The sequence below is a fragment of the Garra rufa genome, chromosome 13 (assembly GCF_049309525.1).
Source record: "Garra rufa chromosome 13, GarRuf1.0, whole genome shotgun sequence".
In the NCBI taxonomy this organism is placed as follows: domain Eukaryota; kingdom Metazoa; phylum Chordata; class Actinopteri; order Cypriniformes; family Cyprinidae; genus Garra; species Garra rufa.
In genome coordinates this window covers 29,419,537-29,440,561 of record NC_133373.1, presented here as the reverse complement: position 1 = coordinate 29,440,561, position 21,025 = coordinate 29,419,537, and the positions used below count along the sequence as shown (strand labels likewise).

Below are 21,025 nucleotides of genomic sequence, written 5' to 3'. Positions count from 1 at the left end.
AATGGACAAGACTCTGGGATGCATAAAATGTTTCTTGTGAGGCTATTAAATTTTAAGTACTTTATGTAATGTTTATTCATGATAAACTTGTGAATGCTGTCTACATTGCGCACAGACATCATTAGCATATACAGCATCGCCTATATAATTATTTAATATTGTATTAATTTCTACAGAGATGATAATCATATCTATAGGAAGCTTTAAATTATTACTTAACGAAATAAAACAAATTGAAAACAAAAACTCGTTTATGTAATCCGTAAAGATAAATTTCTCTCTCAAGGCGTCCAAAAAGGTATTGTACTCGAGGAGCGGATATAATATTCTTGATACTTCAAACTTCCATGTTCTGTTCTATAAATTTTGAGAATTAAAAAAATCAGGCTCTCATGAAATCTTTGAAATCAATCTTTGTATGGCTAGTTTATTCAGTTATTCAGTATTGTTGTGTTTCCCCTGTTTTATTCGTTTAATATTCAGAAACAAGTGCCTTTTTTTTTTCAAAACATTTTTTAAAAGAAAGAATTCAACCCTCCAAAATTTTGTTTGCCTATGTCACAATATGAGATAAATCCAGCCCTGTAAATGATGCTGATTTTTGTTGCCAAATTGGTTTGGAGGCGTTGTTGAATAAACAAGTAACGTTAAACTGAACTTTTATGCCTGTATGACTGACAATTTTATTGACCACTGAGAAAGCATTGATTTGGTAAGATGATGGTTCATACCATGTAGAAAAATTACATTTTGAAAAATAGCTTAGATGTAGTAAACTACTTTTGCCGTGTTGCTGCTGTAGCTTAGCTTAGCTAAGGAATGGGAAACCACTACAACACTGTTATACGTCATCATACGTTGTCGCTAGTTCTTAATGTTACATCAGAGGACATGCGCCGATGTTTATCACACATTTCAAGATGTTGAAAAAAATGTTGTAGCGTTGCAAAAAGTACAAATGTACGGTGTACGCACCGTTCATTCACATGTACACATATGGCCGTAAGCAAAACAAACAATGCGTTATCACATGCACGGCAAATTGCAAATCTGTGGTGTAGTGGTGCCTTGAGAAGTGGGTAAATGCTTCATTTGTGTACAGCAAATTGCTGGAGTTCGAAAATCAGGAGTTAGGCAAAAAAGTGTGAAAGAGTTAAATTTTTGGAGTTTATTCTTTAACTTTCACAACAGTTTGTGTTACGGGATACTCCCTGGCTGTGTTGTATTTCGGAGTTCATTCATTGGTGTTCAGGGGCACGTTTTAAACAATAACGTTACATCAGGAGCGCGCCATGACACGAGCCTGGTTCTGCCACACGATCGACTGATGAAGTTGTCTACTTCGTCATGAGGTAGGTAAAAAACTAACTCCAAAATGTTCTTTATCTTCTGACAGACAGCTGATTATAGCTGTTACGTTAGTGTACTGACGCCAATAACCGCGGCGAACTTTGTGTTGAATGAATCTCCGATGCAAAACATGGCTGTTTTGAGCGGACTTTTTTTCGATGTGAACAAGCTAATATTAGCTTACGTCTTTCTGTTCACCTTATTTTTTTGTAAACGAGTGTTTTGCTGTCAAATTTAAGTTGCGACTCGCTCAAGAAACATTCTGTTAAGCTTCCATAATGTCATGCCGACGAGACGAGGTAATATCTAGCAATGTCAGTAAACTGAAGTGTCTAAGTCTAACTTTACCCTGGCTAAAAACGATCATAGTTTAGCCATGAACGTGTAAAGTAATGCCTGCAATGTTTTGAGTCGTAACGGCTAACGTTACAAATGTTTTAGTAGTGACTCGTGACCTATGAGAGTTCGTGGCTTTCATATTAAACATTTTGCATTTTCAATCACACTAACAGGTTGTTTTAAATTACATGTTTTCTCTTCATTGTCAGGATGTTGACAGAAGTGCTGGATGGAGGGAAGTAGTAGTAAAACTGGACGAAATTTGTTTCTCAGATTTTCTCAATTCAGGTGAGTTATGTGTTTAGTAATCAGTTAATAAAGAGTAAGTGACTGTAATTTTATGATTTATTTTGTAAATAACATGTTGTTGATGTTATTGTGTAGTCCAGCAGAAGTTTTTGAGATAAAACAACACTGAAAAAAGATGACCAGGGCTCAGCTGATGTACTACATGTTTTCTTGCTTTTTGGATGTCAAAGGACTGGTAAGTATTAAATAATACTTCAAAATGTTATTGAAAAAAATATATATTTTTACATTTGTCTGAACGATTATCTTTTCTTAAAAAAAAAAACAATTTCTTTGTGACTGAAGAAAGAAAAGAAAGACATGAACCTCTTGGATGACAAGCGGGTGAGTAAATTATCTGTATTTTTTTGTTCTGGAAGTGGACTCTTCCTTTAATGCCTATTGTTTATAAAGGGATGTTTATCTTGTGTTTCGGTCATGCCAAAGTATTGATGACCATCATCTGGCCACTAAAGAAAACCCTCAGCCATATCATCTTTCCTCAGGGACATCAAAAGCACAGGTTTCCACCTTTTACATCGTCTTGGACTGAGAAGTTTCGCCTTGTCAGTCATGTGAAACCTTGGGTATTGTTGAAGAGCTGTTCAAGTAAAGTAAAGTATCATGATGCTCTGTCCAGCCTGTACATATTTTTTTTTAAAGACAAATGTATATAATAATGATATAGGTAGAACTGAAGTCAAAGAACTGAGAGCAAGGCAGTTGAACAAGCAGTATTCTTATTTAAGCAAAATGTTAAGTTCTGTCCTCTGTGCTCCATCCTTCAGCTTTCAGTTTTGTTTTTATTCAGGCGCCTCAAACTAATTCATGGAATGTATCCTGGTATCACTGTGGAGTTGTTTCTTGTTACTTCATCTGATGTATATCTACCTCTGGTTACACAATACTACTGCACTATTTTATAATTATTCAGGTTTGATTTTATATAATGCAATGATGTGTTTTTGACTATGCTGTATACAATTTTACTAAACATTTCTTGTTGGCACTGCAGACATGTATTAAATGTAAATGTTTTGCTGTTAGATTTTACAGTATTTTATGACAGCAGTTAATTTCAAAGTGTTTACATGCATGGAATTTCAAAATCCAATCTATGTATTTCCTGAAATAAAAGCAGCTAGTTGAGAGTATGGCTTTCAGTGTAGTCATTTCCACATAAAACATATTATGTTTACCCTAAGAAGTGTTTTTAACACTGGTTAAAGAGTTTAAATTATAATTAACTAAATTTTAGAGTTAAAATTACTCTCCAAATGATTAATATTTTAACTCCAGAAAGTGTTAAAATCTAACTCTGAGAAAGTGTTAAATTCTACTCCATTGAATTTCCTTTTGAACTTTCAATTTGAGCGCATTGGTTTACTGGATCCTTGGACTGAAATGTTTACAGGGGTTCACTGGTTTAAGAAATTTCAGATGGTAAAAATCTGCTTCTTTTTAATTGTAAGGTATTTTTTTTTTTTTCATTATTATGTACTGATTTAAATGACTGGGGTGTGGGAAATTCCCTCGCCACATGGCCTTCCATGTTTCTAACTTGCAGTCAAGTGTATATGACATAAAAATATATTTTGTAATATCAATCAGTGCAAACAGTGCTATCTGCTAGCAAACTTTAGCGATTTTTTGCAAACGTTTATTTACAGAACAACACCATAAACACAAACACAAGATTAAAGGTAATATACATATAATGAAAAATTGTCATAAATATCCTTATTAATGGCAAAAATTACCTATATTTATAAGTCTGCTTGCTCGAGTGAGCAGGCATGTTGGAAAATGGAAATTTCTCTTAGCCCTTCGTTTGAAATGAGGTCCCGAAAATTCTTTGTTTGGAGGCCTATCTGGCCCTTCCCCTTCCCCCTACCCTTCCAACCTAACGAGAAATGAGACACCCCTAGCACTTCACCCCCCCCCCCCCGGAGCCAAGCCAGCTCTTCTCACCTTTATTCATAGGTTGGGGGGAAGGTGAAAGGTGAAATGGCAAGTTTAAAAGTGACACGAACGACCCTCATTAACAATTGTGAGGTTAGATGTTTGAAAGGTTGTGAAAAAAATGGAGGCACCAGTGCAATCACTTTTTTTGTGTGAAAATAAATAAATAATTTCTTCATTTTTGCTTATAAAGGTATAGGAGTAATACATCATTCTGACCTGTAACGGGTCCATTTTTATTTTAGTGCACTCACAATAGCCTATAAACAACTCATGCGTTTATAAAATAAAGGAAAACAGAAGATGCGCTTTCTGCCGTCTGTTCTTGAACATCGCTTCACAATGAACAAAAGCTTTAAATTACCACTTTAAAACGAAATAATTCAAATCGAAAATAGAAACGTTCATTATGTAATCTGTAGGCCTAAAGATTTAAAGATATTTCTATATAAAGGCACGTCCAATTTAGAAATGGCGAGAAATTTTTCTATTTATCTCCATTATTGATGAATGTCTAAAATATAAAAGTAAGGAAAAGCCTAAAACAGGGCTGATTATATTTATTTTATAATTCTATTAAAATTATAATGTTATAGAATATACTATAAAATAATTATAATTACAAATTATACTGGCATAGAGTATATGTAAAACTTTAATAATTGTAGCTGCTTATATTTTCAGATTTTATGTTTCTCTGTTCTATATATCTTAAAATTTAGAGGATTTGCTGCAACGCAATTTTGTCCGATATGCAAATTATTTATTAGCCTATTAGTATTTTAATCCATAAAGCAAATGCTTTAAAAACACCTTTAAAAAATACTATTTTTGCATCCAGATGCTTTTAAAGAACTTTTCAATATACATGTTATCTTATATCTTAAATGAACTTGTATCTTAAATGTAAACCATGATTTCGTTGTATTCCCTGTGTAACGAATCTCTTACTTATAGCTACATTTTAGGTGCGTCTGAGCTTTGTTGTTTATGATTTTTTTAAAAATCAAGAGTTGCGCGCACTCAACAAAACTGACAAGACTCATTTGAACGCTTCTGATAGACATTGCATTCCTAACCCAACAGAATCGTGTGTGGTTCGTTATAACACTGTAAAAACGCCTAAAAAGAATTACGGTGCAGATTATCTGATCTTAATGTAATGCCGCAATTTACATTTTCTATTCATTTTCATTTTATTGTCAACAGACGTAATATATTGATTTTGTTTGGGCAGGGGAATATGTCCAATTTAGTGGCATTTTTTGGCCCCAGGTCAAGCCTTCCCCAGCCTTACACACGCTCCGCCTATGATACTAACTATATATATACCCTTAGAATATATAGCCTATATATACCCACTTAGAATAATTTTCTTCCCGACCCGACACGCTAAATTTAATTCTCATTTCCAGAATCTCACATTTAACCATTTGGAAACAATGTCGAGTATAAAACTTTTTTCGCAGTACATCCATTATATTTCCATGTTCCACTTTTAAGACGTATTACAGCCCTGCATTTTAGTCCGTCAAAGATCAAATGCGGGCTAAAATTATATTTTAGACATTCAGTGGTGATTTAAAAAAAAATTGCAGCGCTGGAGGAACCACGAGACCAGGCTACCATGACGGTCCTGTTAGCAGCATTGAGCGCACGTTCAGCACAGCTTGGAAGGGTTCCTTGTTTAAAGCTTACCACAAAACACTGGCAAAAGTAAATACCATGACTGTCTAATAGTAAGGAGATATTTTAATTATTTATTTAGAAACTACTGTTTTCTGAGTCAGTGATGATGCAGTTAACAGTCCTCATATCCTCGTTGGACGCGCGCCTTTAGAGAGAAATGCATCTCTATGGACTAGCTACATAATAAAAACAGTTTTTGTTTTCTATTTGTTTTTTTCGTTAAGTAGTAATTTAAGTCTTTCTACATATTTATTTATCATGTCTGACAAAAAAATAACGGTTAAATATTTTCCACTGAAAAAAAAATGTAACTGATCGAGCTTGAGCCTTCATGTCCTAAAAATGTGTTTTGCTCTCTCCGCACAAACGATTGGATATGCACCTAATAGCGCATATTTATATCTATTATTATTTATTTCTTTTATTTTACATCTATGGATTTTAGTTTAGCCAATTCGTGACTTGAGAAGGCAAATTGAAAGAGTAGGTCAACTCACTGTCTGCCGCTTGGTCTTTAAGAAACAAAAAGCTTACGTTTAACGAACAAAAATGCTCCAATTTTTTTTTCTAAATTAACTTAATAAAAAGGAAACGAAATTATAAATACTTTGCCGTTACATACAGAATGAATTACCGATTATGGCGCCAGATATTGAAACAACAGACATAAATACTGTCCAAATAGCCCTCTTTGTGCAGGGCTTGGCCACAGAATGTTGTTCCTTGCGCCACCTGGTGGATATTATATGAAGCGCAACAACGTTTTAAAAAAACCTAAAAAAGCCCCTGCAGGCCGCCGCGTGGCGACGCGTGCTGAATTGCAGGCTGCCGCGTGAAAAAAGACGCATTTTTAATGGCCAGATCTGTATACTACACAGAAACTGAATTTCTTAAAAGCAAACCCACCCTGAGAAATATTCACTCCAGTGTGACAATTAGTATGTATTTTATATAATGCTGAAGCTGAAATGATGTCTTGTTGTTTAGGTCTGGACTACAAGAAGTTGACTGATGAGGATTCTGATCCGTTGAAAGCTCTGGACCCGGTACTGACCAGCCAGAATGTCCTGTCAATCTCCAAACTGGCCTCTCGAATCCCCCAGAAGGGTGGTGAACCGCTTACCTCTAGCGCTGTACATGCCACCTGGCTTCATAAACTGTTCTGGGAAGGGGATCAGCATGTGCTGAAAAAAGCCCCCCAGAGTGATCACGACTTCCTGCATGCCTATGACACCTGTGCCAAATACTTTGATCGACTTCTGCCCGTGGATTCTGTTAACTTTTTGGATGCCATTACCTTTTCCCCTGAAGCCGCCAATAAGGTGAGTCTAATGCAGGAAATTAGTGGGTTTTGAAAGTTTTGGGGGGGTTTGCTAAGTTCTACTTAAAAAATCCCCTGAAATGTAATTTGTTTTTTACATTCTTTAATGTGGCGTGACAGATCGGTGTATTCGCCCCAGTTTAGGCGGCATGTGAATCAGTCATCTTTCCGATTACAGTGTGACATTGGTTTCATTAAATTAGGCTATACTGCTTTTTTTTAATTCCTTCTGATGTTCCTTCACAATTATATCATTCTTAAACTTGAAAAAAAAAGAGGAAAAACATATATTGTGCTATATTAAAAACAAAGCACAAAATTATTTCAACTACTGGATGGCTGGCACACTACAAATAATGAATGGAAGACGTTAAATGTTATTTCCAATCATATACTATATTATACCATGAATAAAACAGCTTGTGAATAGTCACTTATATACCTCAGAAAAGACAACAATATAATTTATGTTAACAAATTGGAGTCCACTTCAACCTTTAGAACGTTTTATTGTTATTTTTAATTAAATATGTGTGAGGAATGAAAGACTGGACACCACAAACATTTTTTGCAGAGTAGGTGGTGGATTTTTCTTTAAAAAAAAAAACTAAGGAAAATCAGTATAGGTTAATGAAGCGAATGTATCATTGTAATCGAAAAGACAACTGATTCGCATGAATACAGCGATCTGTCCCGCCACATTAAAGAGCGTGAAAAACACATTATTGCAAGATTATTGCATTATTGTTTGTATTTCACTATAAAACTGACAGATTTTGAAAGTTGAAGCTTTGTTTTATATTAAAAGTACCAAAAGCACAAAGCTTATTGCTATTATTGGGTGGCTGGTGCACTACAAATATGCCTAATGAATGTAATCGAAAACATGAAATATTATTTCTAAGCATACTGTCCCTGCGAGTATAACACATGGTGTGATTTCTGATAACAATCTCACATATATTCTTTATTCTAGTAATTTCAGCTTTATTCTCAAAACATTTCAACTTTATTCTCGAAACATTTAGACTTCATTCTCCTAACATTTAGACTTCATTCTCCTAACATTTAGACTTCATTCTCGAAACATTTAGACTTCGTTCTCCTAACATTTAGACTTCATTCTCCTAACATTTAGACTTCATTCTCGAAACATTTAGACTTCATTCTCCTAAAATTTAGACTTCATTTTTCGAAACATTTAGACTTCATTCTCCTAACATTTAGACTTCATTCTCCTAACATTTAGACTTCATTCTCGAAACATTTAGACTTCATTCTCAAAACATTTAGACTTCATTCTCGAAACATTTAGACTTCATTCTCCTAACATTTAGACTTCATTCTCCTAACATTTAGACTTCATTCTCCTAACATTTAGACTTCATTCTCCTAACATTTAGACTTCATTCTCCTAACATTTAGACTTCATTCTCCTAACATTTAGACTTCATTCTCGAAACATTTAGACTTCATTCTCCTAAAATTTAGACTTCATTTTTCGAAACATTTAGACTTCATTCTCCTAACATTTAGACTTCATTCTCCTAACATTTAGACTTCATTCTCGAAACATTTAGACTTCATTCTCGAAACATTTAGACTTCATTCTCGAAACATTTAGACTTCATTCTCCTAACATTTAGACTTCATTCTCGAAACATTTAGACTTCATTCTCCTAACATTTAGACTTCATTCTCGAAACATTTAGACTTCATTCTCCTAACATTTAGACTTCATTTTTCGAAACATTTAGACTTCATTCTCCTAACATTTAGACTTCATTCTCCTAACATTTAGACTTCATTCTCGAAACATTTAGACTTCATTCTCAAAACATTTAGACTTCATTCTCGAAACATTTAGACTTCATTCTCCTAACATTTAGACTTCATTCTCCTAACATTTAGACTTCATTCTCCTAACATTTAGACTTCATTCTCGAAACATTTAGACTTCATTCTCGAAACATTTAGACTTCATTCTCGAAACATTTAGACTTCATTCTCGAAACATTTAGACTTCATTCTCCTAACATTTAGACTTCATTCTCGAAACATTTAGACTTCATTCTCCTAACATTTAGACTTCATTCTCGAAACATTTAGACTTCATTCTCCTAACATTTAGACTTCATTCTCGAAACATTTAGACTTCATTCTCCTAACATTTAGACTTCATTCTCGAAACATTTAGACTTCATTCTCCTAACATTTAGACTTCATTCTCGAAACATTTAGACTTCATTCTCCTAACATTTAGACTTCATTCTCCTAACATTTAGACTTCATTCTCCTAACATTTAGACTTCATTCTCGAAACATTTAGGCTTCATTCTCGAAACATTTAGACTTCATTCTCCTAACATTTAGACTTCATTCTCGAAACATTTAGACTTCATTCTCCTAACATTTAGACTTCATTCTCGAAACATTTAGACTTCATTCTCCTAACATTTAGACTTCATTCTCCTAACATTTAGACTTCATTCTCCTAACATTTAGACTTCATTCTCGAAACATTTAGACTTCATTCTCGAAACATTTAGACTTCATTCTCGAAACATTTAGACTTCATTCTCGAAACATTTAGACTTCATTCTCGAAACATTTAGACTTCATTCTCCTAACATTTAGACTTCATTCTCGAAACATTTAGACTTCATTCTCCTAACATTTAGACTTCATTCTCGAAACATTTAGACTTCATTCTCCTAACATTTAGACTTCATTCTCGAAACATTTAGACTTCATTCTCCTAACATTTAGACTTCATTCTCGAAACATTTAGACTTCATTCTCCTAACATTTAGACTTCATTCTCGAAACATTTAGACTTCATTCTCCTAACATTTAGACTTCATTCTCCTAACATTTAGACTTCATTCTCCTAACATTTAGACTTCATTCTCGAAACATTTAGACTTCATTCTCCTAACATTTAGACTTCATTCTCGAAACATTTAGACTTCATTCTCCTAACATTTAGACTTCATTCTCCTAACATTTAGACTTCATTCTCGAAACATTTAGACTTCATTCTCCTAACATTTAGACTTCATTCTCGAAACATTTAGACTTCATTCTCGAAACATTTAGACTTCATTCTCCTAACATTTAGACTTCATTCTCGAAACATTTAGACTTCATTCTCCTAACATTTAGACTTCATTCTCGAAACATTTAGACTTCATTCTCCTAACATTTAGACTTCATTCTCGAAACATTTAGACTTCATTCTCCTAACATTTAGACTTCATTCTCCTAACATTTAGACTTTATTCTTAAAACATTTAGACTTTATTCTTAAAACATTTAGACTTTATTCTCAAAACATTTAGACTTTATTCTCAAAATATAACTTTAATCTTGCAATTTTAAATATTTTTGTTTTTTAACGTGGCACTAAAATGTCGTCATAATATAAAAAAAAAAAAAAAATATATATATATATATATATATATATATAATGAGGGGTGGGCATAGATTAATTTTTTTAATCTAGATTAAATCTTGGAATTAATCTAGACTAGCATATTCCAATTAACATGAGTCATTAAAATCAACACATGCATATGTATATGTCATAACGTATGTATATGGTATGTTCACAGACTTCTCTGGACGTGTTAATGCCTACTAAGTGCTGTTCGATGTTTTAGCACCACTCATGTCTTCCTGTCTCTCACAGATGGCTTCATTTTCTATTTATTCTGCCTGCAAGTCAAACATTCACGTGCATGCAAAAAAGACCCATACGCACGGCCCTGTGGCAAACATCCTAAATGAGCCTCTGTAATCAAAAGGCTAATCGTTAATGCTCGGTGGCCCCTGGAGTGTTCAGATGATGTTATTGTAATGATTGTTATGTTGATCTAATGTTATAATGATTAGAGTTTGCAGAAAGCAAGTTCCAAACACTCATTGCCATAAACACACACCCACTCTCACCATTAAGGTGAGTGCGGCATTGATTTGGTGCTCAAGGATACCACAGGGGAAAAACAACCAATGATATCTGCCATGCTTCTGCTGTGTGAACCGTGAGTAAATACGGTTAACGTACATACGCGTGTGAGTAAATGACAGCGGGAGAGCGTGGGAGGGGAGTGTTGGAGGTAAACAGTATGAGATGAATCCAGGCATGTGAAGTGTTTTCACTGAGATGAATCTGGATGAGAAATAGTATGAGACCGAATTATGCGACATCATTAGTGTTAGGGATTATAATAGTAGATATTCAGCAGAATAACGGCCCGTTGCTGACTCAATATTTTTATAAGCAGAAAAGCTTGAGCATATTTCTTCATTTCAGATTGTGCGGCAATTCTGAGTAGCTTCTACTATGTGGGGTCACCTATGGGTGACTATTAAAAGCCATTTGTGACCCTGGACCACAAAACCAGTCATAAGTAGCATGAGTATATTTGTAGCAATAGTCAACAATACATTGTATGGGTCAAAATTAACAATGTTTCTTTCATGCCAAAAATCATTAGGATATTAAGTAAAGATCATGTTCCGTGAAGATATTTTGTGCATTTCTACTGTAAATATATCAGAACTTAATTTTTGATTTGTAAAATGCATTGCTAAGAACTTCATTTGGACAAATTTAAATGTGATTTTCTCAGTGTTTTGAAATTTTGCAGGCCCAGATTCCAGATTTTAAAATAGTTGTATCTCGGCCAAATATTGTCCTATCCTATCAAACCATACATCAATGGGTATGGTGATTGTATAAATCTCAATTAAAAAAAAAAAACCTGACACTTATGACTGGTTTTGTGGTCCAGAGTCACATGAGTAATTTATTTAATTCACTATTATTATGTCATATATAAATATTTGATGGAAAACTGCTTGTACATGTTAATTTCATAGATAGTTTAATGACTTTTTGAATGTAATGCAAACTAGGTTTGGCTAGATAGGATAAGATAGATAAACTAGTCAACCTAAACAGTTAATTGGTTGGTTGAAAACTAGTTCATAGTTTTGAACCATATTTATTGTTAAAAGTGCTGAACATCCATGTAATATTTAAATAACTTATTTTAAATGTAATACAGTGGCAATATAATAAAATGTCATTGTTTATTTTTTGTTTGTTTGTTTAATAGACATTTGTAATGAAATATAAAATCTAAACAATCTCTAGATCTGCTCTTAAAGTTACTTTATGAGCATTTTATCATTTCTTTTGAGAAAAACTAGCATCATATCATATAGAAACAGAATCTTAAATGTCTTCACAGCAACCCGTCAAAATAAAAGTTTGATTTAACTTGAAGAAAAGGTGACAGAAAAAATATTAGTTAATGTAATGATTGTACTACTAATAATGAACTTATTATTAAAACATTATTTTTACCAGAATTTGTTTACCAGAAAAATGTAAAAACACAGTATTTCTAAATAATAATGATAATAATAATAAATAAATTAAATAGCAGTATTTTTATATATAAAATCAATCAATTAGAGATGCGTTTGATTATTAAAATTTAATGAAACCATTAAATTGAATCCAGAAAATTATTAGAGAAAACATAATTTTGTAAAAATAAAACTGGGTCGGGATAAAAAATAAAAACAGAATCCAGAAAATTAAGCCGAAAAACAGACACCGAATTTAGAAAAAATAAAACTGAATTTGGAAAAAAATAAAACCGATTTTGTGAGGCCTTATTATTGCAGTTTCTAAAAAAAAATATTAAGCATCACAGCTGTTTTCAGTATTGATAATAATAAGAAGAAACATTTCTATGCACTAATTCAGCATACTAGAATAATTTCCAAAGGATTAAAACAGAAAACAATAGAATAGAAAACAGTTATTTTAAATTGTAATAATATTTAACAGTATCATTGTTTTTACTGTATTTTTGATCAAATAAATGCTGCCTTAGTGGGTATACATCTCTTACAATACATCTCAAAATCTTATCAACGCCAAATTTTGCAATAGTAGTATATTACCTTGTAATAAGTGTATATTAAAGTGCCCCTATTATGCCATTTTAAAGGTAGTTAATATTGTTGTATTAGTCTCTTAAAACAGGTTTACATGTATGCAAGTTCAAAAAACACTTTAGTTTTCTCCAAAATTAGATTTAATTTTACCCCGTTTCTAAATGATTCGTAAACGACTCGTTTGAAGCAGTTCGAAGAATCAGTCTCTCTAAACCCCTCCTTTCAGTGAGCCCTCACTGCTGTGATTGGTCAGATGGTGCAGTCCTTTTGGATTGGTCTACCGCTACAGCGCAAAACGAAACGCCCATTGGCATAACTGAATGACAGCTGCGGAGACCTGTTAATGCATAGAAAAGATAGCCTCGATTTTACCCTATCAATTCGAGCTGGAGTCTGACGATGAAACGGTTGAAGTGGCACATCGACAAGAAACTGTTTTGCAAGCACGACTGGAGCAGGACGTCTCTCAGTGATTAGTGTCATATGTTAACTGTGGAAAGTGCTTGCAATTTGCTTTTGTAAGCGAACCGGGCACACCTCTTCGCTGTGAACTTCAACACTGTACAATCCATAACACTGCGTTAAGCCATCGTTTATCATTATCATTACTTAAACTAATAAGGCAGACAGACAGTCAAGCTGCATCAATCACAATTTTTAGACTACATTGCACGCACAGCTGAACAACAGAACTACAGAAACGCAAGTTAGCCGGTTACCAAGACATGTGCGGGGTTGTTACACACCATAACGTACACAGACGTATTTTGAACGATCGCTAGAAAATACAATCATCAATTATTAATCATACTTACAGGTAGAAGTTCAGAGGAGCAAGCCGGTCCAAATAAACTGGGCACTGATCCATTTTTTAAAACCAAGCGTTTGGTGAATCTCGCGTTGTAACGTTACTCCCCAAGATTGGAAAAGCAGTCATCAGTAAAATGACGCGAACACAACAAGACTGGAATTGGACTGCTGAGGTGTTGAAAAAATTAATGTTAACCACTCATTCTTGGTAGTTTCATCTTTCGGAAGGGCATATAAAACAAATTGATTTTTACAGCGCAGGACGCCTTCTTGACATGATGTAATCCACGTGAAAATGGTAGGCCTACTGTTTGTGGGCGGGCAAGTTGTTCACGACATGGGCGGACATTACGCAAATGTGTAGCTCGTGACGTGTGGCCGTTACAGAAAAAGATTCGAATTGCTGACGACTCGTTTAGGCGAATGTGAGCCGACTCTTTTTTTTGATAGACAAAAACTTCATTTATGTTGCACTGTCGGCGTCACAACTTTGCAGATAGTTTATGTTCACATACAGCTACATGACACACTACATGAAATATCATATTTGAAAAGGCATAATAGGGGCACTTTAAAGGGATAGTGCACCCAAAAATTCTGTCATTAATTACTCACCCTCATGTTGTTCCAAACCTTTAAGACATTTGTTCATCTTAAAAACACAAATTAAGATATTTTTGATAGAATCCAAGAGCTTTCTGACCCTGCATAGACAGCAATGCAACTGACAGATTCAAAGCCCAGAAACGTAGTAAGGACATCATTAAAACAGACATCAGTGGGGGGAACACAGATTTAACATATTTGTTCTTCTCTTTTCTTTTCTCTTTTGTGTGTTTTCTGTGTTTAGCTCTCTGTAGAGACCAGGCTGGAGATCACTAAGCGTGCACAGAAGGCTTTGAAAGGCATTAGCGACAAGAGTAAGAAAAAGGGTAATGATGATGGAAGTGATATCTCCGCCTTCAGCTTTGACTCCGCCCTCACTCACATGCAGCAGTCTCTTGCCCATCTACAGACTCTGAGCCACTCCTTCCCTCTGTCACTCAAAACAAGCCAAGAGGTAATTTCTCAACACACATACAAAATACACTAAATTTCACTGTCCTCTTGTGATTTGATCATTTAAGCTGGATGCTTACTGTAAGCTAGTCTTTAAATATTATGTAAGTGCCCGTTTTACTTCCCCTTCTTCACTTTTTTTTTTTCTTGCTTGTTCTTGTTTCTTTCCTCGTCCTTCACAATTTCTCACTTTCGTGACCTGTGTGACAGTGGCTGTGATTGATTGGCAGGTTTGTAGCTGGTGTCCTGTCTGCAGGATAGTAGCAGGCAGTCCATGTCAGCCTGTGGTTTCTTAAATGCGCACATTGAGCCATTTGTATATGGAAATATATGGATTCATTTTTACAGTGCACACTTATCGAGCAGATACTGCCGCATCTCATTACTGATACACCTTCACCGTGTCACACAACGTGATCCCATAGGAATGTGCACGAGTGCGGAAACTGCAGTGTAAATCTCAGTTCGAGCTGCCTTGCTGCCTGCAACCTATCAGTGTAGGAGCGTCACTAACTTAAAATATCAATGCTACTAACTTAAAGAGATAGTCCACCCAAAAATTTAGATTCTGTTGTCAATAACTCAACCTCATGTCGTTCCAAACCCGTAAGACCTTTGTTCATCTTTGGAACACAAATTAGGATATTTTTGATGAAATGTGAAAGCTTTCTGATCCTGCATAGACAGCAAAGCAACTACCACTTTCAAGGCCCAGAAAGGTAGAAAGGAGATGGTTAAAATAGTCCATGTGGTATCAGTGGTTCAAACGTAATTTTATAAAGCTACGAGAATACTTTTTGTGCACAAAGAAAACAAAAATACAGACTTTATACAACAGTTTCTTCTCTTCTGTGTCAGTTTCTGCCATGCATTCACGAGAGTACCACAATGCATTTGTAAAGAGCAGCAGCTAGATATTTAGCTTACGACTGGTTGCAGTAGTATTAAATTAGTGGTGCTAAGTGAATGGAGCAGCACTCTAATAATTATAAAAACACATTTGCTACATTTGGTAAAACACAAATATTTTTAATGATTGACTCGTGATCAACACTTTAAAAAATATATATATTTCATTCTTCACCATAAATAATATACTTATACCGTTCAGTTGTCTTGGATTAGTAAAAGTTTCAAAGATTTTTTTTTTAAGTTTAAGTTAATAAAAATGTGTGACCCTGGACCACAAAACCTGTCATAAGGGTCAATATTTTGAAATGGAAATTTATACAGAATTATGTATGTAGGATAATATTTGGCCGAGATACAACTATTTGAAAATCTGGAATCTGAGGGTGCAAAAAAATCGAAATATTGACAAAATTGCCTTTAAAGTTGTCCAAATGAAGTTCTTAGCAATGCATATTCATCAAAAAAAAAAAGTTTTGATATTTTTATGCTAGGAAGTTTACAAAATATCTTCATGGAACATGGAAAATCGATCATTTTGACCCATACAATATATTTTTGGCTATTGCTACAAATATACCTGTGCTTCTTAAGACTGCTTTTGTGGTCCAGGGTAATAATATGGTCACACTGTATTATATAGTCCAATTCGCTCTATTACCAAACCAATAACTATGACTTTTGCCTCAATAAACCCCTAATTTGTTGCTTATTATTAGTTAATAAAGTAGTTGTTAAATTTAGTTATTGAGTATTATTAGGGATATAGAATATGGTCATGCAGAATATGTGCTTTGTAAGTACTAATAAACATCCATGCTAATAAGCAAGTAGTTAATAGTTAGAATTGGTCCCTATATTGAAGTGTTACCAATAACTCAAATTAATAATAATTATAATTCTTAACTTCTATTTTAATCTAATTTATAATGTAATGTGTTCCTTTGACAAAGCTGATTTTTCAGCATCATTACTCTAGTCTTTAGTGTCACATGATCCTACAGAAATTATTCTAATAAGCTGATTTGCTGATTTCTTAGTTAAAAACTCTTGTACTTTTTAATATTTTTGTGAAACCTGAGGTACATTTTTTACTTTTGAAAGGCAGTGAATGCCTGGCTGGAATGCTAGGAAATATAATAATGTTTAGGAACAGGCTTTGTGGCAGGAATGTGCTTATGATGCTTTAAAAAGCTGCCTTGGTAGAAAGCTTACTAGGTTTTGGAATTGTGTGTGTGTACCTACTTAATCATATTTTGGAGACAGTTCTGTACCCAAAAGTGAGCAAAACCTAACAAAAATGCCAAAAGCCTCCCTTTTGGAAATGTCTTCATTTGTAAAACTAGCATAAAAATAATCAAAGTTATTTTTTTATTTTTTTGAAACTGTAAAAATTCAGAAAGTTTTGTGTGAGGGGTAGGGATAGGTTTAGATTAGAAAATGTATAACTGTCTCTATATAAAAACAAAAGAAGTCTATGTAATGTCCCCATTTAGATAGCTAAGTGTGTGTGTGTGTGTGTGTGTGTGTGTGTGTGTGTGTGTGTGTGTGTGTGTGTGTGTGTGTGTGTGTGTGTGTGCGTGCGTGTGTGTGTACTTAACCATATTTTAAGGAAATATTTGTACCCAAAAGTGAAAAAACCTGACAAGAATTAATAATCAAATTAATAATTATTATAATTCTTAACTTCTATTTTATTCTAATTCATAATGCAATGTGTTCTTTTGACAAAGCTTATATTTCAGCATCATTAATCTAGTCTTTAGTGTCACGTAATCCTTCAGAAATCATTCTAATATGATGATTTGGTGATTTTTTTAATGTTAAAAACTCTTGTACTTTCTAATATTTTTGTGAAAACTGAGATATATTTTTTACTTTTGAAAGGCAGTGTATGCCTGGCTTGAATTGTTAGAAAACATAATAATGTTTAGGAACAGCCTTTGTGGCAGAAATGTGCTTATGACGCTTTAAAAAGCTGCCTTGGTAGAAAGCTTGCTAGGTTTTGGAATTTTGTGTGTGTACCTACTTAATCATGTTTTGAAGACAGTTGTGTACCCAAAAATGAGCAAAACCTGACAAAATTGCCAAAAACCTCCCTTATGGGGATGTCTTCATTTGTAAAACTAGTATAAAAATTAAGTAAACAAAGTTGTTTTTAAAACTTTAAAAATGTTTTTTAAACTCTAAAAATGCAGAACGTTTTCTGTGAGGGGTAGGAGTCAGTTTAGGTTAGAAAATGTATAACTGTCTGTATATAAAAAGAAGTTTGAGTTTTAGACCATCAGAGTGAGGACAATTTTGTGTGGTCCTCACTTTCTGAGACCTGTTTGAGGGTCAAGACTTGGTTTTAGGGATCAGGTTATAATTGGGCAAAGGTTAGGTTTAGGGTTAGGGTTTGGGTCAATGAATGTCCTCACAAAGATAGCTATACAGAGTTGTGTGTGTACCTACAAATTTGTACCCAAAGGTGAGCAAAACCTTACTTTGAGGACTTCCTCATTGGTAAAACTAGTAGAAAAATAAAGTAAACCGTTTTTTTACGTATAATTATCTGTATATAAAAACAATAGATGTCTTTTTAAAGTCGTAGTTCACTTTCAGTACAAATATTTACAGATAATGTACTTTGTCTGTACCTTGTCATCCAAGATGTTCATGTCTTTCTTTCTTCAGTCGTAAGGAAATAGTTTTTTGAGGAAAACATTTCAGGATTTCTCCCCATATAATAGACTTCTATGGTGCCCCGAGTTTGAACTTCCAAATTGCAGCTTCAAAGGGCTCTAAACGATCACAGCCGAGGAAAGAAGGGTCTTATCTAGCAAAACAATCGTTTATTTTCTTAAAAAAAAAAAAAAAAAAAATACAATTTATATACTTCTTAACCTCATATGCTTGTCTTGTGTAGCTCTGTGTGTACTCTGTGTAGAGATGGAAAAGTATATAAATTATAAATGTTTTTAGAAAATAACCAATCGTTTTGCTAGATGAGACCCTTCTTCCTCAGCTTGGAATCATTTAGAGCCCTTTGAAACTGCATTTAAACTGTATTTTGGAAGTTCAAACTCGGGGGCACCATAGAAGTCCATTATATGGAGAGAAATCCCACAGATTCCAGGTTTTTTTTTTTTTTTTTTTAAATAGTCATATCTCGGCCAAAAATTGACTTGAAAAATTGATAATGTGTATAATGACATGGGTATTACAACATGAACGTGTGTCCCCGTAAACCAAAAGGCTTAAAAAACATACTAAATGGTGTTTTATTAAATTCAAAATTTGCCAGTAGTTTCCTGTGAGGGGTAGATTTAGGTGTAGGGTTTGGGTAGAGTGCTAAAAAATACAGTTTGTACAGTAGAAAAACCATTACGCCTATGGAGAGTCCCCGTAAACCACATACACAAGAGTGTGTGTGTGAGGTGAGATTGTGTCTCACGATTCTTAGCAACCAAATAAATTGTTTTGTTCCTTGTCTTCAGGTATACTGCCACTGTATGTCTCTCAAGATACTTCAGGCTTTGTTTTTGTCTCAGCACATACTACTCATTGATTACTGCCAGAGGTTGGGGGACATAAAGAGAGTTGTTTTCTGAGCATGATTTGATTTTTATGTCTTTTTTAGGAGCTCTTGCAGAAATACAGTCGCATCTATGACCTGTCCAGATCCGAGCAATCCAAGGTGCGCCATCTGGCCATCACAATGGCCATGGACGGACAGCCCCTTGAACGGATCGAGCAGCTGCTCACAGTCGCTGTGGGAACAAGCGACCTGTCGCCGAAGAGCATAGTCCAGGACGCAGTGGAGCGAATCATAACTGCTCTAAGGTACGATGTGCTGCAGTTGGCCAATGTCATTTTCTTAATACCACCCTCATTTTCTCTCTGTCTGTTTTAAACGCTCTCTACTAATGCTTTCTCTGACTCTCTTTCCCTTCTCTCTGTCTCTGTCTTTATGGCATATACCTCTATTAACCTGTGTCAGGCTGGATGTGTTTTTGCTTGATTGAGTTAAACACAGCATTGGCCTCTGCCCTGGCCTCTCATCTCTCTCCTTTACAGCTCACTTTCTCTCTTTTTCTTACCTTTCATCTCCTGCTTTTAGGAGGTCACCACCTTCCCTGCTGGCTGGGTCTTAATAACACTCTGTCCTTAGTAATACTAGCGATTTAGAGAGAGCAGGTAGTTCTAGCTTAGATTTTCTGAACCAATCTCTGATTTTCCACCACAACTTGAGAAACTCTTTAAGGCAGGTATTGTGAAGCTGTTTTTTTAAGGTTTCCGGCCAAACCGCCAACATTTAAGAGCCCAGAGGTCTGGAGAGAGTGTTACTATGATTAATAATTTGACTTGGTGGTACATTATGTCTCATTCAGCAAGTTTCAGGTATTGAATCTTGCAGCTATGCAGCCAAATTTTAACATGTACACTACCAGTCAAAAGTTTTTGATTTTTAATGTTGTTTTTTAAAAAAAGTTTTGATCCAAAGTACAGTGAAAACTGTACAATTTTGAAATATTTTTACTATTTAAAATAAATTTTTCCCATTTGAATATATTTTAAAATGTAATTTATTCCTGTGATCAAAGATACATTTTAAGCCTCATTACTCCAGTCTTCAGTGTCACATGATCCTTCAGAAATCATTCTAATATGCTGATTTCCTGTTTAAGAAACATTTTTATTATTATTAATATCAATATTTAAAACAGTTGAGTAATTTTTTTCAGAATTCTTTGATGAATAGAAAGATTCAAAGATAAGCATTTATCTGAAATAAAAAGCTTTTGTAACATTTCAAAACGTTTCTTTCAAAAGCTTGGAGTCCGTTTTTTTTTTTTTTTTTTTTTTGAGAAATAATTTATAATTAATACTTAAGTATTCAGCAGATAAATGCTGTTTTTTCTGAACTTTCTGTTCATCAAAGAAACTTGAAAAAAAATTACTCAGCTGTTATCAATATAATAATAATAATAATAATATATGTTTTTAAAATTCATTTCTTTGAAATCACAGGAATAAATTACATGTATAAATATATTTAAATAGAAACCAGTTATTTTAAATGGTAAAAATATTTCAAAATTTAATTGTTTTTTTCTGTACTTTGGATCAAATAAATGCAGGCTTGGTGAGCAGAAGAGAATTTAAAAAAAAAATAAAATTAAAAATCTTCCTGTTGAAAAATTGGCCGGTAGTGTACTACATTACGTCTGCATAATCTGTCACTCACTTTAAGTTAATCTTTAAAAAATATTAATTTAGTTAACTAATAATTTAATATTTTTTTTTTTAGCAAATCTTGATTTTCATGTATTTTTTTTT

At 34.0% G+C, this 21,025-nt stretch overlaps 1 protein-coding gene across 1 annotated transcript in view; it reads left to right on the top strand.

The window, feature by feature from the left end:
* The window catches only part of nbas (NBAS subunit of NRZ tethering complex), a 246,002-nt gene that overhangs the window by 147,804 nt on the left and 77,173 nt on the right, over window positions 1–21,025 (top strand). The window contains exons 39-41 of the mRNA XM_073852757.1: window positions 6,616–6,950; window positions 14,586–14,795; window positions 19,326–19,528. Coding sequence (XP_073708858.1) covers window positions 6,616–6,950; window positions 14,586–14,795; window positions 19,326–19,528 — 748 coding nt within the window. The remainder of the gene's footprint in view (window positions 1–6,615; window positions 6,951–14,585; window positions 14,796–19,325; window positions 19,529–21,025) is intronic.